This window comes from Callorhinus ursinus, unplaced genomic scaffold (genome assembly GCF_003265705.2).
Source record: "Callorhinus ursinus isolate GAN/ISIS: 27379988/994484 unplaced genomic scaffold, GSC_fseal_2.0 scaffold6, whole genome shotgun sequence".
In the NCBI taxonomy this organism is placed as follows: domain Eukaryota; kingdom Metazoa; phylum Chordata; class Mammalia; order Carnivora; family Otariidae; genus Callorhinus; species Callorhinus ursinus.
Genome location: NW_027397068.1, coordinates 22,055,483 through 22,077,887, shown reverse-complemented (window position 1 = coordinate 22,077,887; position 22,405 = coordinate 22,055,483). Strand labels below are relative to the sequence as shown.

General features: G+C 37.2%; 2 protein-coding genes across 8 annotated transcripts in view; both read right to left on the bottom strand.

The window, feature by feature from the left end:
- The window catches only part of GRIK2 (glutamate ionotropic receptor kainate type subunit 2), a 778,198-nt gene that overhangs the window by 446,786 nt on the left and 309,007 nt on the right, over positions 1 to 22,405 (bottom strand). The gene's annotated exons all lie outside the window — the stretch shown is intronic.
- LOC112816550 (malate dehydrogenase, mitochondrial-like) lies at positions 12,820 to 13,848 on the bottom strand. Its single transcript, XM_025863104.2, has one exon. The coding sequence runs from the start codon at positions 13,792 to 13,794 to the stop codon at positions 12,820 to 12,822; it is 975 nt and encodes a 324-aa protein (XP_025718889.2). The 5' UTR covers positions 13,795 to 13,848.

Sequence of the window (22,405 nt, the reverse complement as noted above, 5' to 3'; positions counted from 1 at the left end):
CTCCTACTGTTTCCAACATATTTTTTTGCCAGTGGATAGAAAATAGGTGTTGATTTTTCCTTCTACAAACGGACCCTTGAAATCATAGAGAGAACCATGGAGATACACATCCAAATAATATTACTTTTAAAGCAGATGCACTACATACTGTGAGGAAAATTGGGAAATGGGTACTTAAATGTTAGCAATTTAAGACCTAGAAGGAATGCATACTGATTGGGAAGGCAGATGCTTGAATAATATCAAGATATAAATAGGACAGATCAAACTGAGATAACAGGGAAGGCAGCCACATGAATAATCACCATATAAACAGTATAAATAACACCAACTATTTGAGGCCAAGAGCACACATTTTAATTATATTGATTTTTAAAAAATAGGTCAGCTAAATAAAAAGAAAAGGCAAAAAGTGACTGAGCAAATCCCTTCACAATCCAGACCTCCAGTTTTTTTTTTTTCTGCAAAATATAGGGAATGGGTGAAATGATCTTGAAGATCCAAGAGTCAGAGAACTTTCATAATTCTAAGACGGCTTAAGAACTGCAAAGCAAATTGGGGAGCATCATTGATTATGTCAGAATTTAAAATGTGGTTAATTGCCAATCTCCTGCAAATATGGCACACTCTTTAACACCCTAACATTAATTTCCAAAAAATATATTGATTTGAGAAAGCATGTGTCCAAATATTACTGATTTTAATCTGCATGTAGCACTGGGTGTTATACTCAAACAATGAATCATGGAACACTACATCAAAAACTAATGATGTAATGTATGGTGATTAACATAATAATAAAAAAATCAATAAAAATATAGATGGAAATACATTTTGAGTTTGCAAAGAGCTATGCAAAGATGTTAGGAGGGTAAATTTCTTAAGTTTTAATCCAGAAAATAATTAAAAAGATGGTTAGAAAATTGATATTTTAAAAAATCAGAAATCAATTTAATAGCAATAGGGTAATCCATAAAGCAGCTTAAAAATGTAATTTGATATTATATAAAATAGAATTTATATTACTTATATGGACTATTACTTCAAGAAAGTCTTTTAATTCCCTCATATAATTATTTTGCAGAGTTTCTTTTAAAAACTATTATGCTATTAGTTGGACTATTAACTATTATATATGAGCCATGTATCTTTGTGTGTTATTGTTTTGTTTTAACTAAGGAGATAAAGGGAAATAAAAAAAGTAACTGTTTACTTTCACCTCTTTTTAGGCAAGTTTTCTTAAAACCCTTAAAAATACTTTTGTTTAATAATCCAATCAAAAATTGGGCAGACATTTCTCCAAAGAAGACATACAAATGGCCAACAGACACATGAAAAAATACTCAACATCATCGGCACCAGGGAAATACAAATCAAAACCACGATAGATACCACCTCATACAAGTCAGAATGGATAAAATTAACAAGTCAGGAAATGACAGATGTTGGTGAGGATGTGGAGAAAGGGGAACCCTCCTACACTATTGGTGGGAATGCAAGCTGGTGCAGCCACTCTGGAGAACAGTATGGAGGTTCCTCAAAAAGTTGAAAATAGAGCTACCATATGACCCAACAATTGCCCTACTGGGTATTTACCCCAAAGACACAAACATAGTTATCCAAAGGGGCACATGCACCCCAACGTTTATAGCAGCAAAGTCCACAATGGCTAAACTGTGGAAAGAGCCCAGATGTCCATCGACAGATGAATGGATAAAGAAGACGTGGTATATATATATATATATATATATATATATATATATATATATATATATACACACACACACACATACATACACACACACACATATATGCAAAGGAATACTACTTAGCCATCAAAAAATTGAAATCTTGCCATTTGCAATGACGTGGCTGGAACTAGAGGGTATAATGCTATGTGAAATAAGTCAATCAGAGAAAGACAATTATCTTATGATCTCACTGATATGTGGAATTTAAGAAACAGAACAGAAGATCATAGGGGAAGAGAGGAAAAATAAAAAAAAGACACAGCCAGAGAGAGAGAAAAAAACATAAGAGATCCTTTTTTTTTTAAGATTTTATTTCTTTATTTGACAGAGAGATAGAGAGAGCACAAGTAGGCAGAGAGGCAGGCAGAGGGAGAGGGAGAAGCAGGCTCTCTGTTGAGCAGGGAGCCTAATGCGGGGCTCGATCCCAGGACCCTGGGATCATGACCTGAGCCGAAGGCAGCCGCTTAACCAACTGAGCCATCCAGGCGCCCCCCCCATAAGAGATTCTTAATCATAGGAAACAAATTGAGGGTTGCTGGAAGGAAGGGAGGTGGGGGGATGTGGTAACTGGGTGATAGACAATAAGGAGGGCACCTGATATAATGAGCACTGGATATTATATAAGACTGATGAATCACTGACCTCCAGCTCTGAAACTAATAGCATATTATATGTTAATTCATTGAATTTAAATTAAAAAATGAAAAAAAAAATTTTGAGATAGAAAAATTTTGTTTGACCTTTTTAACAACTTTATTAATCAGACATAAAGTATTTTGAGATTGCTAAAAAGGTTAGCATTCATGTGATTGTTAATAATATGTCATCCTCTTCTTGGTGAAGCCTACCTATCCACAAACTCCTCAGACAGATTCCATGCCTTCCACTTGAAACACTTTTTCATTCCTTTTTTTTTTTTAAAGATTTTATTTATTTATTTGAGAGAGAGAGAGAATGAGAGAGAGAGCACGAGAGGGAAGAGGGTCAGAGGGAGAAGCAGACTCCCTGCTGAGCAGGGAGCCCGATGCGGGACTCGATCCCGGGACTCCAGGATCATGACCTGAGCCGAAGGCAGTCACTTAACCAACTGAGCCACCCAGGCGCCCACACTTTTTCATTCCTATTTCTTGGTACTTCTAACAGCATCCACTGGCATAACCTTCTATGACCATGCAGAATTCCTCTGAAAACCCTTTGAGGACAGAGAAGATAACTTATTCATCTCTCACTTGTTGGACTTAATTTGGTGCCTGGCATACTTTGTGTGTCTAATAAATGTTTGATGATTAAACCACTAGTATAGGGAGGGAATATGACAGTGTTGCAAGTATTAATACAAAATAAATGGAAGGAGGGGCATCTGAGTGGCTCAGCTGGTTAAGCGTCAGACTCTTGATTTTGGCTCAGGTCATGATCTCAGGGTCTTGAGATCAAGCTCCGCATTGGGCTTCATGCTGACCATGGAGCCTGCTTAAGATTCTCTCTCCCTCTCCCTTTGCCCCTCCCCCACTTGTATGAGCTCTCTCTCTCAAAAAAAAGGAAGGGAATTATAATATTTCATATCAATAAAAATAAATATTGTAGAAACTGATCAAATTGCCATTATCTATTTTTCTTTTCCCAGGCAACTAAGAGAATCATATGGGTCAGACTGTGTCCCTTCCTCTGTGTTTTTCTTCACAGCAATCCAGAAAACCTAACTTATTTGCTAAAGCCCTTTGTAAAATATAAAGTATTATGAGTTATTTTTAAAATTAGAACAGTCTGTAATATAGGGGACTTTATCTTTAAGGCTAGTTGGAATTTATGCAAAAATTCCTACTCTCCAGAACTAGTTTTAACATTCAATAATGGATATTATTTGCTGAGAAATTTAAAAACTGAAAGAATCCAGAACAGGTGTGAAAAGAAAATATTGTAGAAAACTGTTTGTCATGAAAACTGTAAATATATAAAGTGTTAAAGTTAGTAGCTTTCCTTTTGAAACATCTAATTCAAACAAGCATGTGGAAATTTTAAATGCTAGATAATGTGGCTAAGCCAGTAGAGATCTAATATAGAAATGATGTACATGTGATTGTGCATGCAAAAGTGGTATACACCTATACAGACCCATACATAAGCAAGATCTAAAGAAAACTTAAATGACCAAGTAGTTAATCCAGAGACAAAGGTGGGAAGAAAAATACAGTATCCTAACACTGTGAAACAAAGCAATAGGTCATTGACAAAAATGTTTACACTGACTCTGTGCAGACACAACCTATTTGAGTCTATCCTATAGTCAAGTGAAATGACCGAGTTGTAGATTATCGGTCTCTGTGTGTTTAGGGTGGAGAGTACAAACATGTGTGCACACAAACACACACACAAAACAGATTTTCGTTTAAAACTGATACTAATCATAAAGAGCTCCTAAGAGTAAACTGTAGATCTGTAATCAAACAATCCCTTTATTAAAAAAATGCTCCTAAATTCATTAGTGAGAATAATTAGCCTATAAACTCTTGTGAATTTGCTCCATGTTGAATTCCCACCTTTTAGCTGAGTGTTTGTCACTACACAGATGTTGAAGAGTTAGACAAATTATACTAAAGATTATGCATGTTCAAAGACATTTCTAGCAGTACTATTTTTAATAATGAAACAAAATAAAAACAATCTCAATGTGTATCACCTGGGGGTTGGTTCTATATAGCATTGTAAACCGCTGGAAGAGTGTGCAATTATTAAAATAGTTGGATAGATGTACATTTATTATCGTAAAAATACTCAAAATAAATTGCCAGTGAAATAGCAGGTCAAAATCAGCATTTTTTAAGAGACAATATTGTGTAGTGGTTAAGAATAAGATCTCTGTTGTTGAATCACTGTATTGTACACCTGAAACTAATATAACACTGTATGTTGACTCACTGGAATTAAAATAAAAACTTAAAAAGGTCTCTGAAGTCAGTTTGCTTGAGTTCATAGTCCACTTCAGCCTTTATGCTGAGCAGCCTTAAAGAAATCACTTAATTTTTTATGCCTCAGTTTCCTATGGGAGAAAATACCAAGTTATTTGTGTTACCAAGTACCAACCTCATAGGATTGTTGTGAAGGTTAAATAAAAGAATAAGTTAAAATTCTTTTTTTTTAAGATTTTATTTATTTATTTGACAAACATAGAGAACACAAGCAGGGGGAATGGCAGGCCCAGGGAGAGGGAGAAGCGGGCTTCCCGCTGAGGAAGGAGCCCGATGCGGGGCTCGATCCCAGGACCCTGGGATTATGACCTGAGCCAAAGGCAGCCGCTTAACCAACTGAGCCATCCAGGCGCCCCAAGAATAAGTTAAAATTCTTAGAACAGTGCAATTTCAATAAAACTTAGCTATTTCATTTTAGTTATGTCTAAATATTTATTTATAGATATATAAATATAAAATAAATATACATATATAGAAATATGTCTGAAATGATAGACATTAAAGTATTAATGGAGGACAGTTATGAATAACATAATTGTAGATAATTACTATTTTCTAAACTTCTCAAAGTAAAAAGAATTTTATGTATCTGAGATACCTTTACAGGCAGAAAACAGTTTTTGATGATAGAGTAATTTGGGACAGAACATTATATATGATTTTAGATTCTTAGTATACACAGAACCCAAGCAAAAGGGAGAATGTTTCCAATCTTAGGGAAATATCCAAATATAGATTCAGCAAATTTAGCTCATCACTATAGAAATGAACCACTTTAGTTTGGGATAATCCCATTTGTTTATTTCAGCTTTTGTTGCCTTGCCACCAGGAGACTGGTCCAAAAAAATATTGCTAAAACTGCTGTAAAAGAGCTGCCCATGTTTTCTTCTAAGAGCTTTACAGTTTGAGGTCTCAAATTCAAGTGTTTAATCCATTTTAAATTTATTTTTGTACATGGTATAAGATAGTTTTCTAGTTTCATTCTTTTGCATGGAGCTGTCCAGTTTCCCCAAAATCATTTACTGAAGGGACCATCTTTTTCTTATTGTATATTTTTTCTCCTTTGTTATACATTATTTGTTATACATTATTATGTATGTGGGTTTACTTCTTGCTCTGTTCTTATTCTATTGATCTATATGTCTGTTTTCATGCCAGTACCATACTGTTTTGATTACTATATCTTTATACTATAGTTTGAAATCAGGAAGCATGATACCCACACCTTTGTTCTTCTTTCTCAAGATTGCTTTGGCTATTCGGAATCTTTTATGGCTCCATACAAATTTCAGGATAAGGATGCAGAGAAATGGGAACCCTCATGCACTGTTAGTGGAAATGTAAATTAGGGAGGTCACTATGGAAAACAGTATGGAGGTTCCTCAAAAACTTAAACATAGAACTACCCTACACTTCGCTTCTAGTTACTGACCCAAAGAAAATGAAAACATCAATTAGAAGTGATAGATGAACCCCTATGTTCATTGCAGCATTATTTATAATAATCAAAAATTGGAAGCAACCTAAATGTTCATTGATAGATGAATAAAGAAGATGTGGCATGCCATTGTGTGCTATCTATATACACCAACAATGGAATATTGAACAGCCATAAAAAAAATGAATGAAATACTGCCATTTGTGACAACATGGATAGACCTAGAGGATATTATGCTAAATGAAACAAGTCAGATGGAAAAAGATAAATACCATATCATTTCACTTAAATGTGGAATCTAAAAAAGAAACAGATGAACAAAAAAAGAAAAACAGGAACACTCATAGATACAAGAAACAAACTTTTGGTTACAAGAGGAGGGAGGGGATTGGGGGGGTGGGTAAAATAGATGAAGCAGATTAAGAGGTACAAACTTAAAGTTATAGAAAAAATAAGTCATGGGGATGTAATGTATAGCACAGGGAATATAGTCAATAATACTAGTGATAGATGACAACTAGACATCATGAGGATCACTATACATTTATAAAAAAATACTGAATCACCTTGATGTACACCTGAAACTAAGAATATTGTGTGTCAATTATACTTCACTTAAAAAAGAAAGAAATGAATCACTTTACCTTTATGGAATAATGATCTTGAAAACTGAACAAAAAAAAAAATGACCTAGTTTGAGAGAAGCAATTCAGATCAGGCAAAGGTAATGTCACTTGAGCATCAACCCTCAGAACACCACTTTTCAATATTCACTGAGATGTGAGTAACTTGGTTAAAATTTTCTCCCAAGTCTCAGATGTGCTAAGCCACTCAAAAATCAAAATTGTTGCTGTTTAAATTAGAAACCAAATATAAGTTGGTATATATTTTATTTATTTATTTATTTGTTTGTTTGTTTATTTATTTAAAATCAATGAATACATGAAAAGTGATTCTAAAATAGTATGTAAAAATGTCTTCTGCTTGCAGCCACGCTGATAACGGGATAGGTCACTGCTAATTCTCCTGAGATTCGCTATCATGCTGCAGTGAAGAGGGTTTGCAAGAAATCAGAAGAATGGGCAGAGGTTCTCATGAAAGGTGAGCTCATTCATCATCTGCTCTTGGATCTAGGGTCTGCAACCAATCATTCATTTTGGGAGAAGAATGATAAGTAATATTCATTTTATCCATTCTTACCCCATGGCTCTTGGCTCCTTAGCCCAAACTTTACCAAGGACATATGGAATTGATGCTGATTGCATACTGAAAAACCTTTGCTGAGGTCCTGAGGTTATCCGGACATTGCTGGTTACTCTAAGCTGGCTCTTTCTTGCAGGACCTAGAGTACTTAAACTGCTACCCAACTTGCTATAAAGGTTAACTTAATTGTTTCCAAGAAAGACATAGATAACTCCCTAGCTGGGCGGCACCTATGCAAGGACAATAAAAAACAAGCTCTCTACCTCTGGTAAGTTAAAGAATGACAGGTTTCAGCAACATTTTCAAACACTCTGATTTGCATAAAGCCACAGATGAGCAGAGTGACTTTTAGTACTTTACAATGCAAAAATCAACTCTCATTCACTGTTCCATTTATCATAACAGATGTTCTGATCAGCATTCCCAGGTCACTGTGTACAGTGTACATGTTTATATAATTACAAGAGAAAAGAGGTTAAAATGTTGTGCCTCATCCAATACTGTCAAAATGAAACAATACAACAATTCACACAGGGGGACAGCAAGAGAGTAAATGTAAGCACTATAAATATACATAAGCCACAACCTAAACTGTTTCCCAGCCCAACCTCCAGAAATGGATTTCTCCCAGTAGACATATAAGAACCACTATATATCCCTAACTGCCTCGTGTGACCTAGTTGAAGGCAGCCTAGAGGCAAAGATGGAATTTCCACTACATCTGTAGGATTCCATGAATATGTATTTAGCTTTTGTCAGAGGACAACAAATATCCCATAGTTGTAATGTGAGTAAAAGTGCCATTTGTTTTCCTTCTCACATACCTGCTTGTAACACAGAAAATGTGGCACAAAGTACACTTTAGAGGAAAGAAAGGGAGGGTTATTTATGGACAGATTCACAGAATGAAGATACAAATGTACACAAATGTAAAGATACAAATCTAGACAAAGATATTCTTGCTCTAAAGTGGAAAAACTTTTCTTGGGCTGTGATGTACACTACCCACATCTAAATCCACCAGAGTTTTCTTTGGCATCTGTTGTTTAACTTATATATATTTAAGTGCTGATACAAATCTATGATGCTCAATCATACTACACCATGCTTATGTGAATTTACAGGAAAAAAAATAAAAAGCTTCATAGTTACAGTAAGTGCCAAGCAGGGTGGTAGTTCAGAGCCTGAGATTCTAGTCCTGGCTTAGCCATTAACTAACTCTGAGCTTTAAGAAAGTCAGTTAAGTGTTCTGGGCTTCAGCTAACTTTGCTGTGAACTGAGGAGCTTGAAGGACTCAGGTGATGTCAAGGCTCATGCTGTTCTTTATCATCTCCTTAACTCCAGTATCCAACACAGCACTTAGCACACTGGAGGTACTCCATGAGTATTTGTGGAAATGGATGAATGTATTATTTAATGAGTCAATGAATAAAAGCACCCATAAGATCCTTGCCAATCTAAACCATGATAACATTATGTAGTTAATTTGCATGACAAACAAAACCTTTGAAATTAAATCCTAATTCACAGGTGAATGTGTGTTTTCTGAAATGGGTGATGGTATCTAGAAAGTAATATTACAGCATCACAACCTAAATCCCCTGTCAATCTAGTCTGAATCATGTACCTGTCTGGAGGAAGCAAAGCTAATATAATGACTTAGCTGAGTCATCTAGTGAGAGCCCAGTAATACAGGCAAAGTTGAAGACCTCGTCCATGATCAAATTTCCACTGATGGTGACTTAATTAACCATTGACCTTGCACTGAACAGCAGAAATCATAACAGTGGATTTCTGTCAGCCTACTGCCTTTTCTATTCATGCCACATCCACTAGAAAATTATTATCTTATCCAAGAATAGGAAGTGGGCTCTACTTTCTAGAAATAGGTTATGTATTTGAAATAATCCAATCATTATATTTATACCCTATGAAATTATTATGCTAATCAGATACTTTCTATAAAACCATTTTCTATGACTTTTATTCAAGCTTGGAAGAAAAGGTTAGGAAGAAATAACACTGATTTAGCTTATACCAAGGTAATCACAGAAGGTATTTAGTCACCTTGGGCCTATAGGACACTTAAATATCTGCATAAAAAGCCAAAAATTGAGTTTAAATATTTTTAAAATCATACCCAACTTTTAGCAATTTAGAGAGCAAGCATTTAAGATCTGATTTCTTGTTGTTGCTATTGTTGTCATTTTTAGACACCTTCCCTCATATGGATTGAAAGGAAAATGAAGGAAAGCTGGAAGGAAGGGAGGAATGCAGGGAGGGAGGGAGGGAAGGAGGATGGAAGGAAGAGAAAGGGATAGGAATGCAAGCACTGATGACTGCAAAGCACTCGGTAATGAACACAGCAGGAAGGTGATACAGGCAGGATTCATGTCTTACGTACAGAAGCATCAAACCCTTCCACTGTATTTCAGCCACACTGCATATATTTTGTTGAGAGGTAGCAGAAAACAGGAATTCAGTAAAAAATGTAAATAGTGACCATTTATCTCTCATAGAATGGTATCCAATGAAAAGGGAAAGGTATAAATCAATGGAATTGTTTCACCTGGTAATTATATAAAATTTGAAAAATTATTAGCAATCGTGAACCCCCTCATTTCACTATCTTGTTCTTGTTATTTCTACAGATTTGTAGGCCTGCTTTAAATCTCAAGGCTCAAGCCACCCACTGCTTTGAGGACTTAGTACTATTTAACTGTATCTAAAAAAGGAAGCTATTCAATATGATTTTTTTAATGTTATGTATTACCATAAAGAAATTAAAATATCATATCCCGTTTAGTAAAGAGCAGAAAAAAGTGTTCATCATCAAATAGGTCATTACATATTTAAATAAGTTATTGGCTTTTTAAACTATCATTATATGGATAATTTACCAGTCTTCTTATCTTCGAACAGCCCTTCAAATAGCAGTTTATCATTCTTGGGTCTGAAACTTCCTTTTGGCCATTGATTAAAATGAATAAAATGAGTGTTACAAAATCTGGAAAATCTCTATGCTTCTTAAAGGCAATATGTACTTCTGCTAAACTCTAACAGCACTCCAGGCTGTGCCATTTATCACTTAATTATACATTGTCTTGCCTTGTTCTTTATTTCCATCACAGTTTTGTGTATACTAAACTAGGCTCCCATGAAATCTCATGGATCCAGAAGGGCAAATGGAAAGATGTCTGGATTGTTTTTTAAACTGACTTATTGTTATGGGGCGCCTGGGTGGCTCAGTCAGTTGAGCATCTGCCTTCGGCTCAGGTCATTGTCCCAGGGTCTTGGGATCGGGTCCCGCATCGGGCTCCCTGCTCAGTGGGGAGCCTGCTTATCCCTCTCCCTCTGCCTGCCGCTCCCCCTGCTTGTGCTCTCTCTTTCTCTCTCAAAAAATAAATAAAAATCTTAAAAACTGACTTATTGTTAGTTGCTAATATCCTCCACTGGATATATCCATATGCATGCCTCTCATATTATAATTGCACATTACGTATTACATTACATTTTTACTTTAAATACTTATATATTTTATGAGCAGGGAGATTTTAAGCCAAGTTTTCAAATGGGAACAATTAACCTTTCAATGAGAAGCAAGGTATACAATCTGCTTTTTAATTTTCTTAGAATCATTTGTAACTAACCTTTTCTACTCCTAACAAAGATAAATCCTTAAAAGAATTTCAATTTTAATTTTAGTACATTGCTACTATGCTACTGTATACTTTCTGAACACTTATAGACAAACTTATACTTTACATAAGGATTACAGAAGTAATTATTACACTTTATATTATATATGACATAGTATCTCCTTATACCTAAAATCCAATCTGAATAGAAACTACAGTTGTAAAAATTTAAAGAAAATGCATGCACACAGTTCTTTTTTTTCTTATTCTTGGCAATTATAAAAGTAATTATGAACAAGATTGCTGGTCAGATGTGTGAAATTCCTAGTTGTTAAAGCCCCAGCTCATAGCCTCTGCTTTAATGAAATATGTCATTCAATGCATAGTTCTCTAATATCATTTAACCTATAAATTGTGCTTCTGACCCTTTCATCACTCAAACAGAGAATACAAAGAATAGAATTCATTACAAATTCATGGAGCTTCTAAAACATGAAGAGATACCGGTTATAATTCATTCATGAGTTATTTTCAGTTTATGAAGGAAGGTCTTGCTAAAAGAGAGTAAAAAGCAAAGCATGTTAAATCATAAAATTAAATCCAGACTTTGCTGAGCATGGTTTTTAAGTTCTTCCACAAATAGTTCCAGCCCCAATCTCAGTCCACCCCTAAAATTCAATTAATTCTTTCTCCTCATGTGAACTTCAATATCCCAACCAAAAACCCAGCTTGCCAAAAGTGAGGTTATGCTATTATCCACCCTTAGAATGATCTACAAGACCATGTCTTATCCAGAAGCACAAACTCCTAACCACTTCCTTCAAACCTTTAACAAAATATTCACCGGTTAGCTATGATTAAGCCAGCCAAGCCAACTACTCTATTCACCTTGGCTTGACGCGAACACATTCGAATTTATGAAATTTCTGAGAGCAGAAATTTCTGTTCAATTGACACTGATGATGTACTTGTTGATTATTGGCCCTCTTATGTCTATTACACATCAATTATTTTCAGTTGACTGGTTAAGGTCTCCAAAACCAGGAATTGTGTCTGATATGCTGACTAAAAGGAAGTTAATATATTAAAGTACTTTGGAATATATTACATAAATGAATGCAACAGTAGAATGTTTTCAACAAGAAGTAGATTGAGAGCTGTGTAAGATCCTAGCATAAGAAAATAAAAGAGAATATAGGAGATACAAAGATATCTATCTTACCCTTAAAGATAATCTTCTTTGATTAGGGCTTAAACCAAAGAGGTATGACTCACTTAACATTCAAATAAGTGATGAATGCACATTATTGTTTACCCTTCACCTGGAAAGAAGTATGAAAACAATTATTTTTTCTATGCTGATTCAAAACACTACTGATGTTGAATTTTATTCTAGAGTTATGCTAACACCAACATGGAAGAGGGCAGGAATAGTAGTATTTAGAGTTGCTCGGCTCCAATCCTGACACTGAGACACAAGACTCTTCAAGTCATCTAACTAAATGGGCACAAAGTCTTCATTGTCAGAATGTAGGGATATATACTGTATTATCCGAAGTTATACTCCACCTCTAAAAAAATCTCATTCATTGAATCTCCTCCTCTGAGAATCCATATCATTCAAAATTTTTTTTTTTTTTTTTGAAAATCAAAGCCTGCTTTTATTGATGTGCCCACAGACAGACCGGTGATTTGGAAGGGATGGCAACACTAACAAGACACTCGTGGTTAATGCAACTCAAACACAGGGGGCAGGAGATGGCTTTACAGGGACAGGATGCCTTCATAAGTTAGGGAAACGGACTGCTCTCTGGCTGCCCCTCTCATTTCACGTTCCTCACGAACTCCTCTCCCTTCTTGATGGAGACCTTCAGCTCAGGGATGGCTTCCGCTATCATCTTCTCTCCGAAAGAGGAGATCTTGCCGATGCCTAGATTCTTCTCAATGCTCTTTTTCCCCAGCAGTAACGGGGTGGAGAAATAGGCACAGTCGGCTTCTGGGGACTTAATGAAGGAACACTCCACAACTCCTTCCTTTCCATTCATCGCATCCACAAGGGAGAAGACAAACCGGGCTCCGGCGTACGCCATGGACAGGGTGGCCAAGGGTGCCCCAGCTTTGGCCTTCACCACCTCGGTGCCGGCCTCCTGGATCTGCCCAGGGATGGCTGTTAGCTGGTCCTGGGGAAGGTCCACCTGGGCAGTGCACTGCGAGATCAGGGGGATGATGGTCTTCCCAGCATGGCCGCCAATGACAGGAACATTGACTCGAGCAGGATCCAAACCCTTCAGTACCCCAATGAAAGTGTTGGCTCTGACAATGTCCAGGGTCGTCACCCCGAAGATTTTACTGGGGTTGTAGATTTCGTGTTTCTTGAAAACTTCCGTCGTGATTGGGATGGTGGAGTTCACCGGACTGGAAATGATGATGGCCTCGGGGCATTGCTGGGCGCAGGCAACAGACAGGGTGGCCACAATGCAGGCATTGGTGTTGAACAGGTCATCCCGGGTCATGCCTGGTTTTCTCGGGACTCCTGCTGGAATAACCACCACATTGCAGCCTTTCAGGCAATGTGCTCTGGTCTCGATGTGGCTGGGATCTGCGGCCACTCCGGGCGTATGAGCAATATCGTAGAGGGTCAGGCCGCTCACCAAGGGACTGTTCTTGAGGAGAAGCACAAGGGGCTGCCCGATTCCTCCGGAAGCCCCTAGCACGGCTACTTTCGCATTGTTCTGGGCGGAGGTGCTGAAGCTGCGGCGGAGAGCCGCGCGGGCAGGGCGCGCGAGGGCGGAGGACATAGTTGGAGGCCGCAGGGAGCGGAACTGCAGGCAAAGGAGCTGGCAGCTGGCACGTGACACTCCATATCATTCAATTTTTTAAATGAGAAAAAGCATGAAACAATTTCTGCTTAAGAGGTATTGTCTGGTGTCTTAATCATTGTTAGAGGAATTGCAAAAATAATCCTTATTCTGTTCAGTTATCACTAAAATCCTAGAAGCTACATTTTTACAACAAAAGTGAGGCTACACAATTATACCATAGCATATCTAAAAAAAATAGTGAACTCACCATAAAAAATAAAAGTATGATGATCACTTTCCATAGTTGGAGAGAAAAACCAATGATCAAAATGAGGGTATGTTGGGTTCTAGTTTTAGAGTAAAGAACTACAACTTGTTTTCTTTAGCCGGGAAGAAATAGTTTTACTTTAATGTTGACTATTGAATTCCTTGTGGTGAGCATATTTATCTCTGTTTAGTGAAACAATGGTAGGGTACTTTTTAAAATGTTTTCTTTTCTTCCTTTTTTTTTTTCTTTTAGGATGAGAATCCTTGAAGCAAGATAATACTAATAACTAACATTTAATGAGAACTTTCTACCATACTATACTTTTCTAGGTGCTTTACATTTATCAATTCATTGTGTTCCTGCAAAAACACGTAAGAAATGAAATCAGGACACAGAAAAGTTAAGTAAATTTCGTAGGGCCACATAGCTAATAAAAAACAGAGGAGGGTGAGTACCAGTGAGGGCTCAGTCCAGAGCTCACGCTTAAACGCTGAACTTCGTTGCCCCAAGGATATGTTGAGACAAAGGAAAGACATACTGTTTTGCTGCAGAAGGAGTAAAGCAGGTAGGAGACAGGGACAAGTGAACTAGGAAGAAGAGTTGTAGAGGGGGTTTACAGTGACTGCGAAGTCCAGCAACAAGCCAGGTTGATGTCATACAAACAGGCGGAAAAAAGTGAAAATGTGGAGGAGGAAAAAAGAGCATTGTCCAAGTAACTTTTAAAACTAGAGAGGTTTAGTATTTACTTGAATTTAAAAGTTACTACATGTGTTCTAGCCATACAGCCACTCAGTAAATTCTGTCCTATTTCATGTCTTTGGGTGGATGGTATTTGGGGAAATCAAGGAGTAGAGACTTTGTTTCATATTTTGAGGGATGTGAAAACAGCTGCAAGCACTTACTGAGACTGAAGAATTCAGAGGAAACAATTACAGCCATAGGTGATTGGGTAAAATGCCAACTTCACCCCTGCCAAAGGATCCTCAAAGGACTGGGAAGGGTCAAGTGGCCCCAGTAACATCTTGGTTTTACTTCAATGCTCCATTGAAAAGCTTTTTAACAATTCATACCAAAAACAAAGAAAACCCTTGCTATGATATGGAAAACCCTTCCTATAATGATTGCAAAGGGAACAGCATACCAGACACGCATGCATGGAAATCATGCAGGACCCAAACTCACTCTGAGACTGGAAGCTAACTTAGAATGCTTCCTGATGCTTCCAACAAAATAGATACCATTAACTCACAACTGTTTGAGAATTGAGGATGCTTTAAATTAAATAACTCAATGAGGATGCAGGATCTACTTAGTGTCAGGGAATAGAGCACTATACGAAAAATCTTTGCTCATGTGGTTTACATTCCAATGGGCTTATATTCTGATTCAGTATTTACTACTGGCCGGCTTAAATGATAAGTGATCCAACCATTGTCTTTTTTATATATACTGAAATCAACACGAAAGTGCAGATAGGGATTTGTTCAAACTTCCATAAAGACATTTTTTTAAAAAGTTATTCACTTTGGCTATACTATCTCAGGGATCACCTGCATTTTTATTAAAGTAGTGTCTCCTGGGATCTAGAACAGCCTTAATTATTGTTCCTATCTCCCCATGTAGTTAAAACATTGCCTCTATTCAAGGGTTTCTATGATTACTTTTATGGGAAGGTGGTAGAAGGTGAATCAGGTGTTATTAATTATCTCTCATCTTAACCTAGAATATTATCAAGTCCACCTCCCAAAGACACCGAATTCTAAATCACCTCACTCATTCCTAAAGAACCTGCTTTTGCTCTTCATTTTGACTGTATCTCTTGACCCTCCTCAATTCTTTCTGTCATCTCTTTAAGTGGAAAGGACAATACCAACCATACAGAGTTGAAATCACACAGAGTGACATAAATGAGATGATCTAGCAATCCAGACCCTAGTAAAAAAACAAACAAACAAACCCAAAAAACAAAACTGATATTGCTTAGAACAAATTAGGCCTCTTAGGTAAAAAGGTGAGTTTCTAGAAGAAGGATGTTGGTAGAAATGAAAATAATGAAAAAGATAACTGAATATCTCTCTGTGACACACTGTTCATTCAGTTATTTTGCCTGGGAGTGGGAAAAAAGAAAAGGACACAGACAGAAAAATCAATACCAGTTTAAAAGCGAGTTCTGTGTAGGTCAGTTAACCACTGACCTGAGAATCTCCCGGTGGCATGATGACCGAAAAGCCTTCTAAGAATGTGAATGTCTAAAAATCAGTGTAAAGTTTGAAGTTGTTTGCTATGTAATTCATGATGAGATGACTCTTGGAGATCCACATACCTTTAATAAAAGAAATGTAGTGTTCCATGCAACATTTTTATATTTGTGGTTTGGAGTCGAGGTATGGGGAAATAAGCACAAGAAGTTGTAAATAATAGTTAGGCTAACCCTGGGGCAGAGGTAGAGAAAGGGATGCAAAACACAGAGGAAAATATCAGTAGAAACAAAAAAATCAAAACCAGAAATGACCAAGAGAACATAAGGCCCAGAAAAATTGGGTCTGTGACAGGCTGATCTTACTCATATTCAAGAAGTTAGAGATTTTGGATGACTTCTGGTATGTGTATATATGTACATATAAATATTTACATATATACATATGCATATGTATATGTCTGTGTGTGTGTGTGTGTGTGTGTGTGTGTGTGTACATAATGCCTGTTCTTACATTTAGGAATGTCATAAAGCCACGCTAGTTTCGTTTATCTCTAACCAAATAGATTCTGGCGTCATCTGAATCTGGTGTCAGCAAACTAGTCCCTTAGGTCAAATCTGACCAGCCACCTAGTTTTGTAAATAAAGTTTTATTGGAACAAAATAAAACCCATTGGCTTATATATTGTCTAAAACTGTTTATGCACTACAAAGCAGAGTGAGATCATTGCAGCAGGGTTCATGGCACTCAAATTCTACAGTATTTACTCTCTGGCTCTTTACAGAAAAAGTTGGCTTACCTTTGACCTGGACCATCACTCTCCCAATCTCCTGACTTCTTGCCTTCTGTCTTTTCTCCATCTCTCACCTCTCCCTCTCTCCCTTCTCCCTCCCTCCTTTCCTTCCTTCCTTCTAGTTCTCTCTCTTTTTTTTTTTAAGAACATTCATTTACTGAGTGCCTACTATTATTATTTTGTCATTATATTTAAAAACTACTTTTAGAGCAGTTTTAGGTTCACAGCAAATTTGAAAGGAAGGTACAGATATCTTCCATACCCCTCCTGTCCCCATACATGCACAGCTTCTCCCGTTATTAACATCCCTTACCAGAGTGGTACTTTTTTTAATAATTGATAAGCCTTCACTGACACACCAAAATCACTCAAACTCCATCATTTACATTAATATTCACTTTTGGTTGTACAAGAGTTTGGACAAATGTGTCGTGACATAAATCCATCATTACAATATCATACAGAATATTTTCACTCCTTCTAAAAATCCTGTGTTCCACCTACTTATTCTTCCCTGCCTCCTACCCCTAGCAACCAGTATATTTTTACTGTCATAGTTTTGCCCTTTCCAGAATGTCATATAATTGAAATGAAACTGTCTGTAGGCTTTTCAGATTGGCTTCCGTCGTTTAGTAAATAGATATTTGAGTTGCCTCCATGTCTTTTCATGGCTTGTTAGGTGATTTCTTTTTAACACTGACTAATATTCCATTGTCTAGATGTACCATGGTTTATTCATCTATTCACCTACTGAAGGGCATCTTGGTTGCTTCCAAGTTGTGACAATTATGAATAAAGCTGCTATAATGATCCACGTGCAAGTTTTTGTGTAGACATAAATTCTCAACCTCTTTGGGTAAATACCAGAGAGTGTCAATGCTGGATTACATACTAAGAGTATGTTGAGTTCTGTAAGAAACCATCTAACTGTCTTTCAAAGTGGCTGTACCTTTTGCATTTCCATCAGCAATGAATCTGAGTTTCCACTGTTCCACATTGTCACCAGCATTTATTTGGTGCTGTCAATGTTCTGGATTTTGGCCATTCTAATCAGTATGTTGTGATACTTCACTGTTGTTTTAATTTGCATTTCTCTGATGATATATTATGTGAAAGAACTCTTCATACTTGGCAGCTGCATATTTTCTTTGGTGAGGTATCCATTAAAGTCTTTGACCCCTTTTTTAATCTAGTTGTTTTCTTATTGTTAAGTTTTCTTTTTTTTTTAAAGATTTTATTTATTTATTTGAGAGAGAGAGAATGAGAGATAGAGAGCGTGAGAGGGAAGAGGGTCAGAGGGAGAAGCAGACTCCCCGCTGAGCAGGGAGCCCGATGCGGGACTCGATCCCGGGACTCCAGGATCATGACCTGAGCCGAAGGCAGTCGCTTAACCAACTGAGCCACCCAGGCGCCCCTACTGTTAAGTTTTAAGAGTTCTTTTTATATTTTGGAAACAGTCCTTTATCAGATGTGTCTTTTATAAATATTTTTTCTCAGTCTGTGGCTTATCTTCTCACTCTCTTGAGCTTCCTTTCTTTTTCCCTTTTGTTTTCATGTTTTTGACTCCCCATCATGTTCTTTAAAGTAACCATTCCAAACTTTTCAGGATTTTGGAAAGTCTGAATATTCAACTTGAATTTTCTCTGTATCTATACTTCCCTCCTTCTTTCACCTCTCTGTTCTTCAAGCTTAATCACCCAACTTTGCCCTGATTCAATAGCTCCCAGACTTCATTACCCTGCCCAAACTTATTCCCATGTGCTTGTCTACTAATGTTCTCTGTTCTCCCTTAAAATCAACATAAAAACATTCCTCCAATTCTTATTCCCCGTAATTCACCACCCTATCTACCTTTACCCATGTTTTTAAACTACAAATATTTCTTTAAACATTACCCATATGTCACTGCCTCTACTTTATTACCACCCACCCACACCATAAATTCCTTCAATCTGGCTTTGAATTTTACTTGGAAGTCACCAAGGACCAACTGATAATCAGTTTGCTGTTTTCTTCCTCCTTAAGATCTCTTTGGAATTGGATTTTGTCATATCTTTATTGAAACTCTTTTCTCACATGGTTTCTGAAACTAAAAATTCCACTAGTACCCAAGTAAAATACATTACTAACTTTTCCTCAAACATAAGCTATACTTTACAACCTCAGGCCAATTTTTTTTTTTTTAGTTCTGCTTTCTTTGAAATAAACAAGCTTTTTGTGTGATACAAGCTCTATCTACTTCAAGTTGTGATACAACAATCTGTCAAATACATGATAGTGGTATATAAGATCCAGGAGTACAAATGTCTTTTTTATTCTCTGTTGTGTCTCCAGTAACAATTACACATTAAATACTAGACAAAAATTGAATAAACATATTTAATACCTGAAAGAAAATTCAGAGATCATCTACTCAAGCCCCCTTCAACTTCCCCATTGTTAAAAAAAAAAATTACTGGGAAAACTGGAACATTAGAGTTCATTCCAGTATTTGTTTCTACATTTTAATGCTGCTTCTATTATATACTAAATTATTATGGAAAACTTTTCCTTTTCAAGGTATCTTTTTTCTTTTTTAAATTTTATTTTTTTCTTTTCTTTAAGATTTTATTTATTCATTTGAGACACAGAGATACAGAGAGAGAGAGAGAGAGAGAGAGAGAGAGAGAGCATGAGCAGGGGGAGAGGCAGAGGGAGAGGGAGAAGCAGTCTTCCCACCGAGCCAGCAGCCCGATGTGGGGCTCGATCCCAGGACCCCAGGATCAGGACCCGAGCCGAAGGCAGACGCTTAACCATCTGAGCCACCCAGGCGCCCGTTTAGATTTTATTTTATTATGTTATGTTAATCACCAAACATTACATCATTAGTTTTTGAGGTAGTGTTCCATGATTCGTTGTTTGCGTATAATACCCAGTGCTCCACGCAGAACGTGCCCTCTTTAATACCCATCACCAGGCTAACCCATCCCCCCATCCCCTCCCCTCTAGAACCCTCAGTTTGTTGCTCAGAGTCCATCATCTCTCATGGTTCGTCTCCCCCTCCGATGTCCCCCCCTTCATTTTTCCCTTCCTACTACCTTTTTTTTTTCTTTAACATATAATGTATTATTTGTTTCAGAGGTACAGGTCTGTGATTCAACACAAGTAATGACATACTGAATTAAGAAAATCACCTACTGTGATTATCAAAAATTGTGAACTTAATGTGTTATCTAACACCCAACACCTCATCATTTTACTCTTCTATATATTTTTTCCGCTGTGATTTTGTTCAGGTTATGTTAGTATATCCAAATATACATACATTTTTCACTGGGGGTATATTCATTTTAGAGAAATACTTATAACACATTCCATCAGAAAATTCTGTAACGTTTTTCTTTTTTTTTTTTAAGATTTTTTATTTATTTATTTGACAGAGACAGACACAGCGAGAGAGGGAACACAAGCAGGGGGAGTGGGAGAGGGAGAAGCAGGCTTCCCACCGAGCAGGGAGCCTGATGCGGGGCTTGATCCCAGGACCCTGTGACCATGACCTGAGCCGAAGGCAGACGCTTAACAACTGAGCCACCCAGGCACCCCTGTAACGTTTTTCAATAGCATGAGACAAAGGTCCCCCAAATATGATATTACACCTATAGTAACATATGAAGCTGTCATCTATTCAAAAACTAAATCTTGCTCATTCAGAAGAAAAAAATGAAAAAGTCAACTTTAATATTACTTGGGGTCTCCTGTTGGCAGCATAATCTATAACACCTAATTTTATGAGATTGAGCTCAAATATAAGCTCCCACTCATCCCACTAAAATTTGTTGACTGCTTTTCGTATTCAAGGCACTATTCTAGGTTCTGTAAGGATAGAAATAAACTCCGTAGCTTGAAGAAGTTATAATAAGGGAATAATAACATTATGCAACTGGGCTTTTGCTTTCATATCTAAAAATGATGATAAAAATTCCTGTCCTGCCCAGCTCCTTGTATGCTTTGGAGGACTCAGATGAGCAGTGAAAGCACTTTGTAAAATAGAAATAATTATACAACTCTGAATTATTATTTTTATGCTGACTACATGATAGCAAATTATCAAAGACCAAAATATATAAAGAAGTGAGGCCTGTGGTAGATATGAGGGGGAGGAATCGGCATGGAGCAGAGAGTTAGGGATATCTTTATAGAGGAGGTTGCTTGCTTCCACCATCACCCCTGCCACCTCACCTAGACTCTGGAAATTGTCTAGCAGGGCCCCACATTCCTCCAGGCTCTTCTTACTCTAATCCATTGCTAACACTCCCAAAAAGTTCTTACCAAGTTTTCCTGATCCTTTTGTCGACACCTTCAAACACTCATAGAATTTGGGAAGAAATAGTTTAAATTCCTTCTTTGGAAGCATTTCAGCCTTATTTCCCAATGCTCAGTTTTCCTTACTTTTCACACCAACTAAACTCTTGCAACAACTATTGCCTGTATCATTAATTTGGTAAGTTATTTTTATTTGTTCCAGCATAGATTTAACATGGCTCATTAGGCAATTAATCATGTAATATAATTCCTTGTGGCATCTGTTCTACTGTTGCATCAAACTATTACTTACATTTTCTTTTCATTTATACAGTTTCCTTTTTTATACTTTTTTTTTTTTTGGTGAGGGGGGGGCGGTCTTCCATTTAGACACTAACTGCTGGTAAATACTGACACCATGTTTTAATCTTCCCTCCATACCACACCCCCAGGGTCATGCGTATGGTTTTGCTCTGATCTACAAATTTATTGATGGACAATTCTGGCAAAGTTCAGTTCTTCCTACTAAAGAGAGGCGATAGAGTTCTTGTCTATGAAAAGCAAAAAGTATAAGATATTAGCAATTCTGTCCTGTGCCTCCTGGATCCCTCTTCAAGACTGAAGGATTAATTCCCTCAGTTGCTAGGAAGGTTGTCTGCTGGCCTTCCCAGGAGTAGTCCTGCTGAAGAGTCCCTCCCCCCAATATCGTTCTCATCTCTTCCTCAGGGCACAACACATGCAAGAACTCATCAGTGCCAGCAAACGAGGTCCCAGCGCCTCTCCCCAACCGGGGGTGTCTCTGAAGTTCACCTCAGCTTCACAGCACCCTGAGGGGTCAGCTGAGTCCTTCTTGTGACTCCAGTGCAGCCAAGTTTCTCTCTTTGCACAATCCCACTTCTCTCTTATTTTTTCTATAGAACTTACTACATGCGAATATACATTTGTGTTCTTCCCAAAGAATCCAACCTCTGGCCAAAAATATGAAATAAACACAAATGAACACAAAGCTCATCTCATGTTGCCTTTTTTGTTCACCAACCAGGAACTCTTAGCTAAATTTAATGCTCA

Bases quoted from the DNA above. Each gene is read 5' to 3' on its own strand.
- LOC112816550 (XM_025863104.2), bottom strand. From the start codon at position 13,794: ATGTCCTCCGCCCTCGCGCGCCCTGCCCGCGCGGCTCTCCGCCGCAGC.